The sequence below is a fragment of the Pogonomyrmex barbatus genome, unplaced genomic scaffold, assembly GCF_055798465.1.
Source record: "Pogonomyrmex barbatus isolate J1 unplaced genomic scaffold, ASM5579846v1 scaffold16, whole genome shotgun sequence".
Taxonomy (NCBI): Eukaryota; Metazoa; Arthropoda; class Insecta; order Hymenoptera; family Formicidae; genus Pogonomyrmex; species Pogonomyrmex barbatus.
In genome coordinates, this window is record NW_028297112.1 from 6,350,078 (window position 1) to 6,370,956 (window position 20,879).

General features: G+C 40.6%; 4 protein-coding genes and 1 pseudogene across 7 annotated transcripts; 4 read left to right on the forward strand and 1 right to left on the reverse strand.

Moving 5' to 3' along the window:
- Positions 1-500: 500 nt before the first annotated feature.
- LOC148937156 (uncharacterized) lies at positions 501-1,786 on the reverse strand. Of its 2 annotated transcripts, XR_016138604.1 has the most exons (4): positions 1,485-1,786; positions 1,338-1,403; positions 806-1,236; positions 501-705 (listed from the first exon to the last, which is right to left on the reverse strand). XR_016138604.1 is itself a non-coding variant. In XM_089073851.1 (3 exons), the coding sequence occupies exons 1-3, from the start codon at positions 1,540-1,542 to the stop codon at positions 1,019-1,021; spliced, it is 342 nt and encodes a 113-aa protein (XP_088929977.1). In that variant the 5' UTR covers positions 1,543-1,786; the 3' UTR covers positions 720-1,018. The 2 variants fall into 2 exon arrangements, 1 of the variants encoding a protein (XP_088929977.1); XM_089073851.1 differs by lacking the exon at positions 501-705 and having other exon boundaries at positions 720-1,236.
- Positions 1,787-2,275: 489 nt separating this feature from the next.
- On the forward strand, positions 2,276-3,549 carry LOC148937157 (uncharacterized; annotated as a pseudogene).
- Positions 3,550-9,643: 6,094 nt separating this feature from the next.
- On the forward strand, positions 9,644-12,197 carry LOC112552628 (uncharacterized). 3 transcript variants are annotated; one of them, XM_089073850.1, is made up of 7 exons: positions 9,644-10,436; positions 10,517-10,612; positions 10,701-10,781; positions 10,860-10,901; positions 11,009-11,266; positions 11,347-11,410; positions 11,507-11,602. In XM_089073850.1, exons 1-6 carry the CDS (start codon positions 10,130-10,132, stop codon positions 11,391-11,393), a joined length of 831 nt encoding a protein of 276 aa, XP_088929976.1. In that variant the 5' UTR covers positions 9,644-10,129; the 3' UTR covers positions 11,394-11,410; positions 11,507-11,602. The 3 variants fall into 3 exon arrangements, with proteins under 3 accessions (XP_088929976.1, XP_088929973.1, XP_088929975.1); XM_089073847.1 differs by lacking the exon at positions 11,347-11,410 and having other exon boundaries at positions 11,507-12,197; XM_089073849.1 differs by having other exon boundaries at positions 11,347-11,628.
- Positions 12,198-12,790: 593 nt separating this feature from the next.
- Positions 12,791-15,305, forward strand: LOC148937158 (uncharacterized). The gene is given in 3 exon segments (XM_089074142.1): positions 12,791-12,796; positions 13,159-15,213; positions 15,300-15,305. Coding segments are annotated over 3 exon segments (2,067 nt in total).
- Positions 15,306-16,184: 879 nt separating this feature from the next.
- On the forward strand, positions 16,185-17,702 carry LOC148937159 (uncharacterized). The gene has a single exon (XM_089073852.1). The coding sequence runs from the start codon at positions 16,576-16,578 to the stop codon at positions 17,248-17,250; it is 675 nt and encodes a 224-aa protein (XP_088929978.1). The 5' UTR covers positions 16,185-16,575; the 3' UTR covers positions 17,251-17,702.
- The last annotated feature ends 3,177 nt before the right edge of the window (positions 17,703-20,879 follow it).

Here is a 20,879-nt window from a genome sequence, read left to right on the forward strand (position 1 = left end):
CAATTCTCCCGTGCGCAGAGTACCACATTCAGTAAATCCTCGCCGCTACGAGGGAGCGAGGAAGGCATAGATTGTCGGAATTTTTTATTTGTAAAATCGAGCGTTTCGCGACGCTTTCTCGCGTTAATTTATTTGATCCCCCTCGCCCTAAAGGTACCGCTACGTTAAAAACGCGTATATGAAATCCATCGCGATATCGAAACCTCCGGCGCTTTGCGCTACCGAACTCACGAGTTTCCATATGTCCTCATGAGTCAAGTCTCGCGCCGGACGAAACGAAAGATGCCGGGCCATGCGATAAATTTGTCGAATCGAAGGATAACCTCACGTAATCACCCGGTCCGCTCAAACGTATCGCATACGCGTCGATTTCGCGAAACACGTTTTCTAAATAATTCACGATATCACTAGCACCTTCCGCGAGAGGATGTATTGCGAATGTCGCCTTCCTACTTAGTACTTCAAATTTTGGAAATTTACGCGAGTTTTCCGCCCATAATTCAATATAAGTGAAATTTTCACTGACCGTGTCGCTGTCATCGACCGCGGCATCCTCGTCGGTTAACCGGTGCTCCTGCTGTTGCTGTTGCTATTGCTGATGTTGCTGCTGGTGATGCTGTTGAAGATCCGTCGAATGGTTCTGAAGCCGGTGTAAATAACGATCTTCTTGTTCTTCTTCGCGTGAAACGCCTCCTCCTGTTTGTACTGAAAATGGGAAACAAAAAATATTAATGATAAATATTTTAATTATACTCGATTTTTATGTTAGCGAATAAAATTCCAGCATACCGAAGGTATCTCTTACCTTGAGCAGCTTTCCTCTTCGCTTTTACAAAGCTTTTATAGAGCGTATTAATAAAAAAAAAACATTTAATTATAAATTTATCGGAAAGAATAAATTATCTTAAAATTTAAAAATAATATTAAATTTACCTTCATAATTTTCTGGAGAATAGCCTGTTCATGTTTCGCACTGATAGAAAACCTCGATCTCTTTTTCTAAAAGCCCATCGCACATTTACTCAAAGGCTCTTCTTCTGTTTTCATTTTCTTCGCTATCATCTTCTTCCTCGTCATCGTCATCGTCATCTTCTTCTCCTTCTCCTTCTCTATCTTCTTGTCTTTCTTCGTCAACTTCTTCTCCTTCTTCATTTACATCTTCTTCTTGTTCTTCTTCGTTTTCCTCCTCATTTTCTTCTTCTCCATATTCGGATTCATCCAGGTCGTTTGCTTGTACTAAAAAAAAGAAAGAAATCGTTATTATTATTATTATCTTTTTTTTTAAGAATTAGTTAATACGAGTTTTATAACTTTTATTATTTTAAATAATTACTCACGCGGTGTGTAAATTTCGATGTCGGCTTCGCTCAGAGTCGGCTCCTCATTGATATTTTCTTCCGCATCTGAAACAAAATTAAGCTCTTATTAATTGAATTCGATAGTCAGTGAGATAATTTTGAAAGCAATATTTGCTGTTTTCTTACCTGAAACTAGATCAACCGTTGGGATATCCTCCTCCTCAGGTTGCACGTCTATCCGCATTCGCACTCGTCTTAAAAATTCGATATTTTAATTTAAAAATCTGAAAATTTAGAAATCTAGATTTTCAATTATATCAATTTTCTATTATTTTACTCACGCTCCTTCCGCCTCGTCTTCGGCGGGGCGTCTCAATCCTCGTAGTTGGTACGGATGTACAACCGCGATGTTATCTCTCGCTTAAAAAATATTTAAATTTAGAATTTTTTATACCTACATATTCTAATTTCAATTACTTTAAAAATAAATATTTACCTCCTCCGGTGCACCTTGTAAAATAAGCGATATGTCCGCCAGCATCATCCTCCCCCACACCAGCCATTGCACCGGTTATATATTCTTTTACAATATTCAAAAGTCTTTTGTCCGCGAAATACCCTAATCTGAACATAATGCTCAATAGGGTTTTCGAGCACTTCGGTACGAATTTTGCAAATGTGATGTAATTTGTTTCTTCTTCATTTGTTAATAATGAAATATAAGCACTCGCGTTTATCGTCGGGTTGATATTCGCGCACACGATAAAAAATCTTCTTAATTTTTCACAGAGCGCCATTTTTTCACTCCTTCACTATTTTAGAATTAAGACAGCAAACGAATCGGCGCAGTAATGTAAAAACCGGCCAAGTCACCCCGAGAAAGTATAATCTCGGAAATAGACTGTTCTATAATTCCGCGCGGTATTTATATTTTAAAAATCTTACTCGCACACTCCGAAAAGAGGGTAGCCCGCAGAAAATACAGCGCTATTGGACAGGCCAAAATTCTTCTTAATACAGGTTACACCTTTTCTATTCTCTCACCTTTTCTTTTCTTTTCTATTTCTCTAGCTAAAACATAGTTAAAAGAAAACGAGCTCCCCACTCAAGAAATATCTCTAACTCCCTTATTTTGTAGTTTCTAGGTTTATTAAAAAATATTTTGCGAAGAAGTTTTAAAAGTCTAGAAAATCTAAAGTTTAAAAGATTTTATAATTTAAAACAATTACAATTTAAAATTTTAAAATTTTAAAATCTTTTAAAATTTTTAAAATTTTTTAAATTTTATAATTTTTCATTTTTCATTTTTCATCTGCGCGCGCAGTTCTTTTTTCTTAGTAGATAAGTCGATGAGCTCGACGAATTCGTCAGCCCTCGGTTCATTCGAGTATCATCTTTCGAGGTTTCAACTTTGTAAATCCGAAATAGTCTCTCATTTCGACGCTTGTGATTATTAATTACATTTGAGAAGAAAACAGGAATAATGGCGAACCGAAAAGCTGTTCCCGATACCGAGAAGCGCAAGTATATCTGCGATATTCCGAAGGGAAATTGTAACGAGGAACGAAACGACAAGTTATGATGCTCCCGACAACATATGGACTCAACATCTCTCACACGAAAAGGATACACGTTGGATTGCAAACGATAAACGAAGGAATTTTTGTGCCAATGGTTAAATTAACCGGTAATTATGCAGAAGGAATTTATTTCGACACCTGGTAACAATTCCTAAACAACATGGGGCTTATCGACGAGTATTTAAACGCTAACAATAAATCGAGACCGGATCCTATCATTCAAAAATGTTGTGATCAACTTTACTCCTCTTATGGATCACGGTCCCTATTACTGGCGTATAAAGAAAATGAAGAGGCCACTATGGAAAATATCGAAATTCAACATTGAGGAACGTCTACGGATTCGCAGCCACCGACGAAGAGATGTAAAACCTTTGCTGTCGCAATTGTGATGCAGAAGAGTACTTTTCACGGATTGGAAAATATTGTGAAATGCGTCGATGCGTACTTAAAACCTTTACAAAGCGTGACCGATAATGTTAACAAATGCACGCAATATCTTATAAAAGAAATAGAATTAAACCTTCCAAAAAGTTACATAGATAGCGATATTGTAAAACTTAGTTTGAAAGGAAATTATCACGAAATGTACGTACGCAATGTATGCGCAATGTATGTACGCAAATAAACAATTTAACATTTCTGGATATGTATTTCGATATAATATTTGTGGAATTAACTTCTCTGAGATTTAATGAAATTCTTCGTATTATTTTCTCAAATCATAATTTGTAACTTTTATTTATGAATTGATATAATGTACAACAATATAATAATAAACTTAATGATTTTGTAACTTAAATTCCTGTCTTTTCCTCTCTTATTTTCTTTTCACTCCAACCTAAAAATTAATGCGCTACGTTGCTTCGAGCTAGAAATATCTAAAAAATTTTTCAGACATTGCGTTTGTTATAGAATAAGAGCTTCATATAGCTCCTAGTTCGTTAGAAAAACATTGAGTGCGAACTTGTTCGTTCCTGTTTTCCTATCGCTTTCCATTCTCGTCAGGTCAAAGTATATTCTCTTCAGACTTCTCTCATCTTTCTTGTCGCAGATATCGCCTTATTGAATCCTGAGCGGTCTCGAAACAAATTTTTAAGTTTCGCTAGCTATTAGGCGTCGAGAAACATTTCGTCTTAAGAAAAACTCGATTTACATCCCATATATACAAAGTAACAAATTCCCATATATACAAAGTAAATTCCTACTTTCGGGACGTTCTGCGTATCGTACCGCAAAAAATCTTTTTCCATTAGCACCGGGGTCGAGCATATTCCCTTCAGACGTTCGTCATTCTTCTTATCATTGGCGCCATTTTGTCGGACGAGCGGCCCCGGAACAAATTTTAATAGTTTTTCGTTAGTTATTAGATTTGGAAAAAAATCTTTCGTCTTAAGAAAAATGTGTGATTTGTATCTCATTTATACAGAGAATCAGTTTCCTTCGATCTAAGATGTGTATCATACCATAATTTCGCATTCCGTTCTCGTCAGGACAGGCATATTCCCTTCAGGCGCTCGTCATCCTTTTTATCGCTGGCGCCATTTTGTCGGACCTCACGAGCGGAACAAATTTTAATAGTTTCGTTAGCTATTGAGTCTGGAAAAATCTTTCGGCTTAAGAAAAAATGATTTGTATCTCATATATACAGAGAATCAGTTTCCTTCGATCTAAGCTGTGTATCATACCATAAAATTCACATTCCGTTCTCACCAGGACAAACATATTCCCTTCAGACGTTCCTCATCCTTCTTATTGCTGGCATCATTTTGCCGGAGTCCACGAGCGACCTCGGAGCAATGCAAAGAATCAATTTCCTTCCTTCAATCCAAGTTATAAAGTCATTCATATCATATCATACCATAAAGTTCACATTCCATTCTCGTTAGTATATTCCTTCAGACGCCTGTCATCTTTGTAGTCGTCATTTTATCAGATCCCAATCCGCCCCGGAACAAATTTTTAATGGTTTCACTAGCTATTAGGTCTCGAGAATCCTCTTGAGAAAAATCCGATTTATTCCCCTCATATACAAAGAATCAATTTCCTTTCTCCCACCCCGTCCTGTCTACCGTACCATAAAAGCGTATTCCATTCTCCGCTAATCAGGTATATCCCCCTTCAACACCCCGTCCTTCTTGTCGCCATTTTATCGCACCCCCGATCAGTCCCCGGAACAAATTCTCCTCAGGTGTCCGCCATCTTTGCACACGTCATTTTGTCGGACCCCGAACGGCCCAGACACTTTCACCCCTCCTCCTCCTATCTTTTCGTCTAGCATTTCGACAACCAACCACCCCGGGCAGCTTTGGGAGCATCCAATCACGCATGTGGGCAACTATGGGAGCGTCCAATCATACACCAGATAACTATGAGAATCCAATCAGAACGCACCACTAATTACCTAATTATCTCCGGCCACGCCCCTCAGCCAATCAGACCGCTCCATTTCCACGCGGAGATCCTATTTTGACAGTTGGAGGCCACGCCTCTGGCGCCAGTGGTAGGGGTTTGTTTTGACGCCTCATAGCAGCCCACATACTACTACTTCCATGTCCTGATATTCCAGTGGTTTTCTCCTGCATATTCCTCTTCACTTCTTCAAGTTCACGCCTAAAAGTTTCCAACTCTTCCCGAATGATTTTTGCAATCATCGTCTTAATTTCATTCTTACATGCTACTTCATCTTTTATCTCCCTCATTGTTCTAATCAACCAATCAATTTTCACCTCTATTCCAGTTTGTTTGCTCGCACCTGATGTAGTCACTGCTATTCCCGTCGAACCCATCGATCCTGTTGATCCCAATCTGTCTCTACTGCCACCCGCTGCAGGCGCTTTCTTCATTCCTGTCTTATCACTGTCGCCAATGATTTCTTTAAATGGTCCTTCGCATCTTACTAATTCATCCTGCTTATTATATACTTTATGCTTGAAAGCGCATCCCGGATGAAAGAAGAATTTAACACAGGCCGTACACTGCAGCACAACGCTTTTTATTTCCTTCTTGCACGCACAGCAATGATACTCTGCATAATCAGATTCAAGCATGTCCTCATTACCGACTGTTATCCTCAATATCGATAAATCACCACGCGTTCCACTAATTAGTTACCTTAGCGTCCACGGTCGCCGAATAATCCACGACACTTTAATCGACACCTTTCAAGCTCCAGAATGTCACATATAAATTCTCACCTTTCTTGGAGTATTCAACACATTCCGACTAGATAACACACACACATATTTATAGTCGATACTATCACCACTGTGGAAGTCTTGTTCCCTTCCTCCCTCTTGGGTCACCGTAAAAACTATGATTTTTACGGAGCGATGTAACATACGTCTGCCTCAAAGAGAGAGAGAGAGAGAGAGATTGATTAGACTTTATTTAGCTTTCTCAGCTATATTGCAAATACATGATACACACTTAAATTATACTTAATATATGCTCTTTTAACATTCGCTTAAACATTTCTAGTTTATCACATCTTTTCATTGTGGCTGGCAACGCGTTGTACATTTTTACTCCTTCGTAGAACATACTTTTTTGTGCACTCCTTGTTCTACGAAATCTTATTATAATATCTCCGGTTTGTCGCGTTTGTCTATCATTTTTACTCCCCACTAGCTCTAATTGATCTTTTAATTGTTCCGGTAGCATGTTATTCACAACCTTAAAGATAAACGTACACATTATAATATAGCCTCTGTCTTATGGACATAAACTGCAGCGTTTGCAGCATATGTTCCACCTTGGTATATTTATTACACTGCAGTATGACTCTCATAGCTCGGTTTTGCGCTTTTTGCAGTTTGCTTAACTGCGTTTCACCCATGTCAATCAACAACGTCGCACAATACTCAAAATGAGGAGTTATAATTGTCTTGTATACCGTGCATCTGGTGTAAGCCGATATAGAACTACCTATTCTATTGAGAAAACTCGTTTTTTTCCCTATTTTCTTTAGCATATAATCACAGTGGTCGTTGAATCGAAGTCTATCGTCAATAATTATACCTAGATACTTCATCGTTTCCACACGCTCTATCTCAGTTCCATCCAAGCATTTCAACGTAATATTACCTCTTAGCTCTTTTCTTATACTTCTAACTATCATGTATTTCGTTTTCCCTGCATTCATTTTTAATTTATTTATATTCATCCACTTTTCTACTATAACAAACACCGTATTCATTTTTCTTTCTAATTCTGCGCTACTTTCTCCCTCCACATATATTAAAGTATCATCCGCAAACATTTTTATCTTACATTCTTCTGGACAGACTTTGATTATATCGTTTATATAAAGTATAAATAACAAAGGTCCCAATACAGATCCCTGTGGAACTCCATATTCCGTTGCCATTAATTTTGACCATAGTAGTAAGTGGGGCACTATGGCGCGTCAAAACAAACCCCCACCACCTTCCCACTGGCGCCAGGGGCGTGGCCGAAAATTGGCAGTCGCGTGGAAATGGAGCGTTCTGATTGGTCGGTGGGGATCGGAGATGATAATTAGATGATAATTAGTGGGAGCGTTCTGATTGGTTGGCTCCGTAGTTGCCAGGCGCGTGATTGGCTCTACCCATAGTGCCCCATGTGTGCGATTGGTTGTCGAAATGCTAGACGAGGTAGGGGAAGGGTGAGAAAGCGCCTGGGACCGATCGGAGTCCGAAAACAAAATGGCGACTGCGAAAAGAAATATGTCTGTAAGAGGAATATACTTGTCGAGAATGGAATGCGATTTTTTGTTCGCGTGGGATGGAGCGAAGAGAAGAAAACCGATTTTTTCTGGAATTTTATTGGTTGTATACGGGATATGAAGAATCACGTTTTCTTAGGGCGGAAGATTTCTAGGCGTCTCATAGGCAGTGAATTTTTTGTATGGGGGCAATATAGATTACGAATGGATATAGGTTTTTGAAGACATGCGATTTTCGGTGTGTAATAACTATTATTTACCAGCTCGTACGGTATTTGGCTGGAGGAAAACAGGAACGGACAGGTTCAGACTAAAGGTTTCTGACGACGATGACGACGACGAACTTAGAGTTATACGAGGATTTTATCCTATCCACAAACACGCTGGCTGAAAAAATTTTCTTTCGATGTGCCGATAACTATGCAGGCTTATTGAAGGGAGAGAGAGAGAAACGTGTGGATCAGGAAAGCATAGAGGTACTAGAAGACAATAGAAAAACACGCTCACGCAGGCCCGTGTAAATGACTTTCAAAAAGGAAGAGTTGTGAAAAATTTAGGATAAAGGGAGAGATAAAGAAACGACGTAAATTTGAATTTATGTTACCAAGTATAAGTCGAATTTATTTTTCGCATATATGAACATATTTTGTTACAGAGTTATTCTTCTTGTTACAAAATTAAATATACGAATATTATACAAAAATTATAATTCACGATTCAATAAAAATATAGTAGTAATTTCATTAAATTTTAATGTAATTAATTCTAAAAATACAATATCAAAATATGTATCCAAAAATGGTAAATTATTTATTTGCGTTCTCACAGCAAGTTCGATATCCTTTTGGTTGCCTCGGACGGTGAGTTTGATGATATCGGCGTCGATGTAATTGTTAGGTAGACATAGTTTTACCTTCTTGATCAAATAACGAGCGCACTCGTTAACAGTATTGACGACGGATGCTAGATGGTTTATACGAGCATCGACACATTTGACGATATTCTCCATCCCTTGAAAAGTAGCTTGTTGCATTACAACTGCAACGGAATAAGTTTTCCTTTTTTTCGACGGAGGTTGTTCCGCCGTTTTCGAGTCTGCTTGCGTATTTCCGGTATTGTTTTCTTTAGGAAAATTTTCATTTTCCTTATACGTCACCAATACAGCTTTCGCACCGTAGGCAGAGGTGAAGTTGATGAATATGTTTGCAAATGTGATGGGATTTACTTTGCTTTTGCTGCTTCCGTTAAAGTATGCGCTCATGTACCGAATACTGTCTTGAAATTGCTGCCACGTGTCCGCATCAAAGCTGATTCCTTCTGCAGAATTACCACTCAATTTAACGACAGGCTCGAAGATCTTTTCTTTAGATAATTGTAATCCCACGTGTAATTTCTTCGTATGAGAGGTATTGAGAGGGTACGTCGTAGAAAGCAGCAAATTTTGTTCCACATTTTGCACACAGTTCTTAAATATCTTGCGAATATTTTCTAATTTAGTGGGATTCGCAGCTTCTTGTTGTCCAGCCATATTACTCGATGAGAGAATTTTGAACAAAATGTCCACTTTTAACAAACGAAAACTCGGAGGGATATTTTCGAAGTAGACGTTTCGAATGTCGTTACTCGAGTGAAGCAGTGTAGCGGTATATTACCTACCTATATCGCATCATCCCCTCCTTTGAAATAAATAAAAAAGTACGATTTATAAATAATATACAGTTAAACCGATTCTAGAAGATTCTAGAAGAAGCGCGTATTTTCGCTTTGTCTCTGCTTTTTTTCAAGGAAAAATTTTCCCCGAATAACAGAATTATTACAGATTCGATCATGTGTTCGAACACACGCGAATCTTCGATGTTAGATGAGAAAAATTTTAAATAAATAAATTATTGAACATTCGAATAAACTATAATTTTACGTTGCTCTTTTTCAAGGAAAGAATTTTCTCGAATAAAGCGAATATTACAGGTTTGATCATGTTCGAATGTGTCAGGGTATTAGATGAGAAAATTTAAAAATCGTAAAATCATCGTAAAATCATCGCATAAAATGCAGAAACTATTTCAAGAAGAAGAAGAAGAAAGTATCGAAATATACAATAGAAGTATGAGTAAGAAATATTTTATAAATGTTTAAAATTTGTTAATGTTTAATTTGTCAAATGTTTGAAGAAGCGAGAACTTTCCTTCCGAAAAATTTAAATAACTATTTATTTGGACGTGCTATATATCTGGCGCCGTTTATACGCCATTAGTAAACAAAAAAAAGTGAAATCGAAAAAGGGTCAAGCTGCAAGTAATATAAATTTTTCGAGAAAAAATAATTTATTACTTAGGCCGAAATAGCATTTTCACTCTCACGTTCTCCTCGAAACTACGAGATAATTCTATAATTTTTTATAAATCACTTTTGGAAAAGATTTTCCCTATAAATAGTGCGTCTAGCGCTATTGGAAATCTATTTCCGAGTTGAACTCTTCCGTGTTTCTACTACGGTTTTGTCGTGCGGAATTTAAAAGTTTGTGTTCGTGATATTTTACGCGAAAAATGGGTAGTGTAATTATTAAAAAAATCATAAAGTTAACATCGAAGTTGGATATCCGTATAAATGCGGATAAATTTTTGTTTAAAATATCCAACGTTTCGCTTGATGCTAATTATTTACTTTTTACACGTTTTTCGTGCGAATGTTCGGATACGATATTGGGTGTGCTATATCAACTGGATTACTTCGCTGGCGACGAGCGTTTACTCCGGATTGCCGGAGAAGTAATAGAAGCGCGACGTGCGGTTGGACACGAGGAGGAGGATGTGGGTGGTCACATCCAAAATCTCCTCTCTCACCTCCGTAATGGTAAGTGACTCTATTATTTTTATAAAAGTAACTCATATATCGAACTAGCGATTTAGCTACTTTTTAATAATAAATTGTAGTAAGAAATGCGCGTCAAAAAGCCACGGCGATAGTATACCCGCTCACCCAGATTCGAAGACGACGCGCGGAGGACGAGCCAGAAGCGGGACCAGCACGTAAGTAATTTCGCTAAAAACTAGCCAGGAAGAATGTTAATATGTAATTTTTATCATTTTCTAAGATTAAAATATTAAATGTTTTTAGGAAGGGCTCGTATTTTACCCACACAGGAATTGGAGGAGGAGGAGGAAGAGGCGCCTCCGGAAATTATTCAATTATCATCTGGTAGGTTTACATTTTAAATAAATAATCTTTAAAACAAATGATAAAAGGTAGAAAATCTTAATACAACTCTGTTTTTAGATACGGCTGTAAGTACTCCCGATCGACGTGTGTTTTCACCTGGTAAGTTGTTAGAGAAAAATATTAATTAATTAAAGTACATAATATTTTTATTAATCAAAGGACAATATTAATATCAAAAATAAAAATTTACGTTATATTTTTCTTAGAATACGATCATATGTACTCCCCTGTAAACCCGGAGGAGAGAGTCTGGAGCGAGGAAGAAGGGGAAGAAGAAGAAATGCGGGAAGAAGAAGAGCAGGAAGAAGAAGAAGAGCGGGAAGAAGAAGAGCAGGAAGAAGAAGAGGAAGAGGAGAGGGAGGACGAGGAGGAAGAGGAGGAGGAGGAGGAGGAGGAAGAGGAGATGGAGGAACGTGAGGAAGAATTTGAACAAAGCGAAGAAGAAATTAGAGAAACACCGCCTGGTATATATTCCTTTTCTTAATTTCTATTAATTTCTCGATTTATGTTCGTATTTAATTTTAAATTATTGAATTTTTAATAGGAATACCTCCCAGTCCTATTCTCTACGTGAGAAGGAACCGACGATAAAAGACTCAGAAAAACATGTATGTTTATCAAATTAAATACGAACATATTCTAATATTCCAAGCAAACTTAAAGTATTTTCTACAAAATTCTAATTTTTGTAACTTTTTGTACAGAAGCGAACATCGAAGAGCCGCAGCGTGGAGGAGGACTTACTGCTCAAGACAATTTGGAGGAGGAGCGGGAAACAGCAGGCGAAGAAAGAGAAGAGGAAGAGGAGGAGGAGGAGGAGGAGGAGGAGGAGGAGGAAGAGGCGGCGGCTGAGGAAGGAGGATAAGTGGAAGAGGAGGAGGAAGAAGGAGGACAAGTGGAAGAGGAGGAAAGAGAACAAGCACGTGGCGGGGAGGTTAGAAATTTCAATCATTTGATATTAATCGGGGAAAATTCGCGCCGGTTTAGAAATTTCGCGTTATTAGGAAGAGAGGCGATGTTCCGTCTGCGTCCGCTACCCGAAGGAGCCGATGTCTATAATTGGCTTGAAAACGCGTTCGCCGAAATTCATGCCTACGCGTTACATACCTCCGAACCGCATGATTACGTGGGATTTTCATTCGATTCGGAGGATTTAACGCACGGCCCGGCGGGATTATCGTTCCGACCGGCACGCGACTTAACTCGCGAGGACATTTGGCGCCTCGTGAGTTCAGTAGCGCAAAGTGCCGGAGGTCTCGATATCGCGCGTGATTTTAACGTACGCGTTTTCAATGTCGCGGCACCCAGAGGTCGCGGACGCGTTTCAAATAAACTCACACGGGAAGACGTTGCGAAACGTTCGATTTTATCAATCTCCAATGCCGATAATTTATGTTTTCCTCGCTCTCTCGTGACCGCGCAAATTTATCACGAGCGCGGTACGTTGCGTGCGGGGGAACTTCACGAACGGTGGAATGTGGTAAGACACCAGAATTCCTCGTTACAACGCGAACTCGCGTTGGATTTGACGAGGAGAGCTGGTGTCACCATTCCATCGGAGGGTTGCGGGATTCGGGAAATAGAATGTTTCCAACGTTTTCTCGCCGCATCCAATATAGCTATTGTTGTTTATAATTCTGCTACTTTTGGACGCGGCGAGAGACCCTTGTTTGACGGAAGCACGGTACTCGCCTCTCTAGAACGCGAACCTTTATATCGGCTAAATATCATATATTACGAGCAACATCGGCATTATAGCCCGATTTTAAATTTAAAAGCAGCCTCGGGGAGTAGAGGGGGGTATTGTATTCCATGTAACATCGGGTATCGCGAGGAAAGGGGTCACCGCTGTTCGAATAAATGTCCGCGTTGTAACAACGTGCCGCCGTGCGATCAACGCGAAATCGTGGAACTCGTTAGGTGTGAAACTTGCAAGCGTTCGTTCTTCGGAAACGCGTGCTTCGAGCATCATCGGGCGACAAAGTCGTATGACGGTAAAACTCCGACGAGCGTTTGTAACACCATTCGTCTCTGCGAAGGTTGCGGGCGAGTTGTAAAAACAACAAAAAAACACGAATGCGGCGTTTCTTTTTGTAAAATTTGCAGTTTGCAAAAACCCGTAAACCATCTTTGTTACATGCAGCCTCTCTCTCGCGAAGACAGATCCCCCGTTGTTGAGTGCGGCGGGGATTCTTCTGTATTTGCGAGAGAGAGCGAGCAGAATAACTCTGATGAGCGGAAATGCAAAAAGGGGCGAGTGGCATTCGTGTTTTATGATTTTGAGACACGCCAAGACCAATCGCTCGTGGGAACCGAAATAAAAATTCACGTCCCGACTCTGTGTGTCGCGCAACAGATTTGCGATTCATGCGCGGAGATAAATGATTTGTCGGTGCGATGCGAATGATGCGGGGTACGCGAATTTGTTTTTCGCCAAGACCCTGTAAAACAATTTATCGAATTCGCAACACGCCCTACAAAACATTTTACTCGTATTATCTGCATAGCGCATAACGCGAAATCGTTTGACGCGCAATTTATCCTTCGGCACATTGTAGAAAATTATTCCGGATTAGAACCGCGAGTAATTTTAAACGGCACAAAAATTATGGTCTTAACAGTTAATCGCACGAAATTTATCGACAGTGTTAATTATATGCCGATGCGTTTGTCAGAATTACCGAAGGCCTTCGGGTTACCGGATATTTGTGACAAAGGTGTCTTTCCGCATTTATTTAATACTGTCGATAATCAATCATATGTCGGTCCACTACCCGATGTTCGCTATTACGCGCCCGAAACCATGCGAACAGAGGAACGCGAACGTTTTCTCGCGTGGCACGCAGAAATGTCGGGAAAAAATGTAATATTTGATTTCCAACGCGAAATACTTGACTATTGTCGCACCGATGTTGATATCCTTCGCCGAGCATGCATGGCCTTCCGAAAGATATTCCTACAGCGTGGAAACGTGTGTCCATTCGAGGAGTGTACAACTATCGCTTCAACGTGCATGAGAGTTTTTAGGAAAAACTTTTTGCGCGAAGGAGAAATAGGAATCATTCCTTCGAGTGGATACAGGTTTAAAGATAACTAGTCGCGCAAAGGCACGCAATGGTTAATTTGGAAGGAACGTGAGTTAGGTCATCGGATAATTCACGCGGGACGCGGACGTGAGTATCGTTTAGCGGAAGGCATGCTCGTCGACGGATATTACGAATGCGAGAATGGTGGTGAGACGCGGCGTCACGTCTTGCAATTTCACGGTTGCTTTTTTCACGGATGTCCGTCTTGCTATCCATTAAATCGCGATAAAACGCTCGAAAATTTTAATGACTCGTTTGACGCGCGTTACGAACGAACGGTTGCAATGTCTTGGCGATTACGTCGTCAAGGATATATCCTAACGGAAAAATGGGAGTGCGTTTTCGACGAAGAAATGCGCGAGAATCGAGAGATGCGAGAATTTCTCGAAAATCACCCCATGGTGCAAATCCCACCTCTCGATCCTCGCGATGCATTTTTCGGCGGACGCACCGGCAATATCGCGACTCGATACGAGGTTACGGGCACCGAGAAGATACGGTATGTAGACGTTTGTTCTCTGTACCCGTATGTACTCAAGACCGGAGTTTTCCCAATTGGTCACCCTGATATTTACGTGGGCGAGGAATGCGCCGATTTAATTGGAATCGCGCCAAATTTCAATTTTACTCCGGTCGAGGGTCTCGTACGTTGCCGAGTACTCCCCCCACGTGATCTCTTCCATCCTGTACTACCGTATCGCGTGCGCGGTAAATTATTATTTGCTCTTTGCTGCGAATCATTTTCTCGCGATGCGTGCACTCACGACGATCCTGCGGAGCGCGAGTTCGAGGGCACATGGGTGTCCTGCGAATTACGCAAAGCAGTCGAAAAAGGTTATCTCGTGACGCGGGTAGACGAAATTTGGCAGTATAAATCTACGTGTTATAACCCCGAAACGCGACAGGGAGGGCTGTTTAGAGAATACATCGACACTTTTTTACAATTGAAACAAGAGGCGAGTGGGTGGCCGAGCGAATGCAATGACGATGTTGCTAAAGAACGCTACCTGAGGGAGTATGAAGCAACCGAAGGCATCGTTCTTGATAAAAACAACATCGTGCGAAATTCCGGCTTACGCTCCGTCGCCAAACTCTGCCTTAATTCGTTTTGGGGGAAATTCGGCCAGCGGAGTAACCTGCCGAATACAGAAATAATAAGATCCCCTCAGCGTTTCGCCGAATTGCTGTCGAGTCCCGAACACGAGATAGTCGGTGTATTGCCCGTTAACGAGGATGCGATATATGTTTCATGGCGGTTAAAGAGCGAAGCGGTAGTACCTTCACCGATAACTAACGTGGTGATAGCGGCATACACGACGGCACAGGCGCGATTAAAATTATACGAATATTTGGAAAAATTAGATCGTCGCGTATTATATTATGATACGGATTCGTGTATATATACGAGCAGCGGTGATCCCGAGGAGTACGAACCGCGTACAGGTAATTTTTTGGGTGACATGACCGACGAGCTCGAGAGTTACGGGCGCGGTAGCTTCATCGAGGCGTTTGTCTCTGGCGGACCGAAATTTTACGCGTACGTGGTACGTACACCGGACGCGCGAAAATATGAAATATGTAAGATAAAGGGGATTAAATTGAACTTTGAAAACTCGAGGCTGCTTAATTTTAAGAGTATTCATAACTTATTATTAAATAGGGAAAAAGAGGAGGAGAAAGAGATAAATCTGCGATTTAAAACAATTCGTCGCACCGCGTTTCACGAAGTAATAACGCGAAACGAGGTGAAAACATGTGCTCCAGTTTTATTAAAACGCAGATTTATCGGCAATCTTCTTTCTTTTCCCTATGGTTTTACGACATAATATTTTACTTAAAATTAATTAAGTTAGGTTAAGGCTCGGATTTTCCCCGTCCTCCCCCAAATGTAAATATGTACAGAATATGTATACAGAATATGTATGGAATAAATATGTTTGTAAAAATTAAGATTATTTTTATTTTAGTTATAGTTTATTTTAGTATTAAATTTAAGAAAAAAATGCGAAATTTGAAAAATGTATATTATACGGTTTCGATTAGAAAATATAAAATTAAAAATGTAAATTTGCGTTTAGTTATTAAGAAAAAAATATAATAAAAATATTTATTTCTCTAATCGTAAGAAAAGTATAATAAAAATTTTGTAAAATTAAATTTTTAAATCCAATTTTTTCCCACTTTCCTATAATTTTCCTATAACTTTCTTTTATCGCTAATTTTTTATATAGAAAATATTTTGAATTTATAATAGAGAATCATTAAAATATCTTTGTAAAATATCTTTTAAATTATAATCCTAAATTATAATCGCATAAGTTACGATTTTTAAATCTGTAAAAGAAAAAGTTATAAATTTTTACGTCCGTAATAATAAGTATTTAATTATTTTTTCCGCGCGTAAGTTTCTCCGACTTGAATTAGCTTTCGAGGAGCACCGCGTACAAGCTCGTAAGCAACGGTGTTCTCGCGGTGAACGCTCGCACGAGCGTACGAGCGCGGCTTGTCGCGGACGAGTACGAGCTCGTTACGCAAAGATGCTGGCGCGAGCATACCTCCGCCGCGGTGGGACCCTTCCGGCGCGAATAAGCTAATCTCAAAAATTTCTCTGAGAAAAAATCAAGTGTTCCATTCGTTCCATTTGTTTATTAATCCGAGTACGACGCGCAAGGTGTTCATTTCGCGAAATGGATGTACGTTGGAAACATCCGTGGACGTCGATCGTGTGCGGACTGACGGGATGTGGAAAAACAATCTTTGTAAAGAGATTTCTTCGTCATTTATCCGCTATGGCAGATGTCTACTTTGAGAGAATTTTGTTTTATTACGCCGAATGGCAGGATGCTGATTATCAGCAACTTCAATACGAAACTCGAGATTCCGCGATCGAATTTCACGAGGGATTACCGCGTCCGGAAGATTATTCCAACGATCCAACGCGCGCGAAATTGATAATAATTGACGATCTTATGAGGGAATCACCCTCGAGCGAAGCGATCATGGATCTGTTTACCAAGGGAAGTCATCATAAGAATCTCAGCGTAATTCTCATCACGCAAAATCTCTTTCATCAGGGCCGTGGACAACGCGATATATCTCTCAACGCGAATTACTTTGTGATTTTCAAAAATCCACGAGATCGCGCGCAAATCCGCCATCTCGCTCGACAAGTCTATCCCAACGATCCAAAGTTCCTCGAGGAAGCGTATCACGACGCCACATCTCAACCTCACGGATATTTATTGCTCGATCTGAAACAATCGACTCCCGACGAGTATCGTTTTCGCACGTGCATATTTCCCGATGATACGCTGAACTACGTTTACGTATCGCGCAGATCCTTTTCCGGAAGTTTCGTATAAAAGTATCGTACTCGCATTCTCTTGCGACAGTCACGCAACTTCCTCGTGATGAAGAAGAGAAGAGAATCCTCGGTTAATGCGAGAAAAATCGCAGAACGTTCGATCGGTAAGAAAAATATCTGTCTTCTCAAAGCGCTGTGTTATTTGAACAAAAATCAACGCTCCTCTTTCTTACGTCAGGCTGATGAAAAATTCATTCATTGTATCCGCGAGTGTGTTTTCAATACTCTCAAGGGTAACGTCCCGCTCGAACGTTCTGAAAAAAATCGTCTCAGCAAATATAAAGCATCTTTGCGTCGCATAGCGAAAAAAGACGGCAATTGGAAAAGTAAGAAAAAGCTATTACTACAGCGAGGCGGATTTTTACCCTATCTCATAGGGCCTATACTTTCGTTCCTATTTTCGAAAATTATCGGAGAATAGCCAGCGAGAGAGAGAGAGAGAGAGAGAGAGAGAGAGTAAACCTAATTATGGAAAGGGCAAAAAAGATGGTCTTGATTTCCACGGAAAATCTCGAAAGAATGCAGCATCGTCTCCGACAACAGCAGCAAACGGAAATAGGCATCGGGGAAAATTCCATGAGGCAGAATTCGGAGACGATACATGGAGAAAATTTAAATTCCGTACAAACACCCGGAACGCCTTTGTCGCGGCTCGATTCCGATATGAGCAAAATTCTTAATTCTCCCACTCCGCGCGATGTAAGTGAGAAATGGAAATTGTATAAAGAAGTACTTTGGAGATATCTCCATTTTGATAAAGCGCAAAAGGAAGATTCGGCGCGTAACACCCCCGATGAGAACAATTCAGATGCGCAGGAGGGAGACGTGGTGGAACTTGCGCGCGAATCACAACCATTGAGCAAACTTTCGCATCTTGACGGGCGAGTAAATGATATACTACGAGGCGAGTCTCTGCGTAAGCGCGAACGGCAAAGAGTCGAAAAAATATTATATAGAAAAGGTGCCGAAAAGTTTTCGCGCCAAGGCGCGTTTACTTTTGAAACATTTGATCGATAAAGCAGTACCCGCGAGAATTACTTGGGACGAGGAAGGAATCGTGACTATCGACGGTGACGTTATAAAAGATTCGAATATCACGGAACTGATAAACGACGCGATGCGAGAGAGAAAAACCGTGAAAGCAATAGGGAGAGGTCAGTTTGCGCGATTACTACGTACGACAAACACCCCGGCTGTACTCGTAGGAAATAAGAAATTGTTAGCAACCACATTTGTCAAGATATTATCATCACCACAAGCGAGTTCCACTCCGAAAATACCGAGAAAACTTTCTACGTCAACGCCGGCGACGTCGACGGCGACGACGCGGAAAAGAGTACGACGCACGAGAAAGGGCCAAAAACGCCAAAAGACCGAAGAAGAAGAAGAGCGAGCGAGGTGCGCATTGTTTCTTTCGCCGCGTTTTCGTAAAGACGATATCCCTATAACCTTCGCAAAAGATTCTCGACAGGCAAGAAAGAGACGCTTACTCGATTGGAGTGAATTGAAATGACCAAGCTTGAAAATTTGTATTACGATCCAGCGCACTATGCGGGATATTCGGCATCGGATAACTTGTCGCGCGCCGCTAAACCGAATTTCTCTCGTAAAGAAGTAGCTCGCTGGCTCGAATCGCAAGACGCGTACACGTTGCACCGTCCATCGAGACGAAAATTTCCGCGATTGCATTACAACGTGACGAATATCGACGATCTGTGGGAGGCCGATTTGATCGAACTCCGTAATCTCAAAAGTTACAACGACGGATTTTCTTATCTTCTCGTGATTATCGACGTACTTAGTAAATTTGTCTGGGTAGAACCGTTGCGGGATAAAACGAGCAAATGCGTGACAAGCGCCTTCCAAAATATTCTCTCGAGAAGCGATGGTCGAGTACCCGTGTACTTGCAAACCGACAAGGGTAAAGAATTTATCGCGCGACCGATGCAAGATTTTTTAAAAGAAAGAGGCATACATTATCGAGTAACTCGCAATCCGGACGTCAAAGCCGCCGTCGTTGAACGCTTCAATAGAACGTTAAAGGAGCGAATGTGGCGCTATTTTACACATAAAAATACGCGGCGTTACATCGAAATGCTGCAAGATATTGTGCGCGCTTACAATCACACTCGTCATTCGTCCATCAGGATGCAACCGGCAACCGTTACGAGAGAAAATGCTCGCATCGCACGCGAAAATATGGAGCGGCGTAGAGGCGCTGGAGAGAAGGCGCCGTCGAAAGTAGTAGAACAAAAGGCTAAATTCGATGTTAACGATCTCGTTCGTGTCAGTAGAGCAAAAGCCACTTTCGAGAAAGGATACGAAGCGCGGTGGAGCGAGGAAATATTTCGAGTTTGTCGCGTTCTTCATTGGCGAAGACCCCGCGTGTACGAATTGTGCGACTTATCGGGCGAACACATCGATGGGATTTTTTATGAACAAGAATTAGCACGGGTCAGAAAAAATTTGAGGGAGGAAGAGTTTATCATCGAGCTCGTGATAAAAAGCAGAGGACGCGGTGCTAATAAACAGCTGCTAGTTAGCTGGCAAGGATCCTATCCTAGTAAATTCGACAGTTGGATTCCCGCTTCGAGTTTAACTTTTCTCCAAGATGGAGGAGGAACAATTTTTTATGATTCTTCAGAGCGATAGCAGTAAGAAGTATTTCCCGGGAAATACATGCTCTTCTTTCACCACTCAATTACCTCACGGCATACATTTATTCGGGGAATGGGAAATCGCGCTTAGCGAGATTCAATTTCCCGCCAGTCTTTTTCACGTACGTCGAAACGATAATAAGATTAGATTTGTTGATTTAAAGAGCGAAAAAGATGAGAAAAATGATGATGAGTTTACGGTGAAAGAATTGCACTTACAGACAGGGATTTATGAAAATACAGAGGAACTTATCTACGCGATTAATAAAGAGTGCAGACGCAGCGATTCGCATTTTAATTTCGAACTACGGAAAGGTTCAGGTGGTAATGTCCGTATAAGCATCGATTGCGACGACAACTGTACTCTCGTTTATTATATAAATCTACCAGCTAATATTTTTCAAATATTGAAGATCAACGTCGATGATGGCGGCACAATTCACCGTCACAAGTTACCTAATTCCGATGAATTAACGACGTTTTTGAAACTCGGTTATTACATCGGTGAGGGACGCACTGTATCTTTCTGGACCGCAGAACCCTGTAGTCTATGGCACGGTACCCCCGATAAAATGTACGTTTATTGCGACATTTGCGAGCCTTACATAACCGGCGATACGCGGAGTCCGCTTCTTCGGATCGTTCCAACCGAAATACCCGGATGTAATTACACGTACGGAACGAATTTAGTAAAATATTTCTCCACTTTGCAATATACTCCTTTGCGTCAAACGAAATTCCATAAAATTGAAATAGATATAAAAGATCATCGTGGAGAAAAAATACCATTCGTATCCGGAACGCTGATAGCAACATTACACTTTAGACGCGTCCGTTAATTACCATTCGCGGTGAAAAGTCTACGAAGCTTTGAGAAAAAACTAAGTCTCCATGGAATACGACGAGTATTACGAAATGCAAAACGGTGGGGGCAGGGGAGGCGGAATTCCACGAATTTTCGTCGGTTCAG

Excerpts from the sequence above, each read along its gene's own strand:
- LOC148937159 (XM_089073852.1), top strand. The coding sequence starts at position 16,576 with ATGGATGTACGTTGGAAACATCCGTGGACGTCGATCGTGTGCGGACTG.
- LOC148937156 (XM_089073851.1), bottom strand. The coding sequence starts at position 1,542 with ATGCGGATAGACGTGCAACCTGAGGAGGAGGATATCCCAACGGTTGAT. Across the intron at positions 1,404-1,484 it reads AACGGTTGATCTAGTTTCAG|ATGCGGAAGAAAATATCAAT; the intron begins GTAAGAAAACAG and ends ATTTTGTTTCAG. Across the intron at positions 1,237-1,337 it reads CATCGAAATTTACACACCGC|TACAAGCAAACGACCTGGAT; the intron begins GTGAGTAATTAT and ends TCTTTTTTTTAG.
- LOC112552628 (XM_089073847.1), top strand. The coding sequence starts at position 10,130 with ATGGGTAGTGTAATTATTAAAAAAATCATAAAGTTAACATCGAAGTTG. Across the intron at positions 10,437-10,516 it reads CCTCTCTCACCTCCGTAATG|TAAGAAATGCGCGTCAAAAA; the intron begins GTAAGTGACTCT and ends AATAAATTGTAG. Across the intron at positions 10,782-10,859 it reads AATTATTCAATTATCATCTG|ATACGGCTGTAAGTACTCCC; the intron begins GTAGGTTTACAT and ends CTCTGTTTTTAG.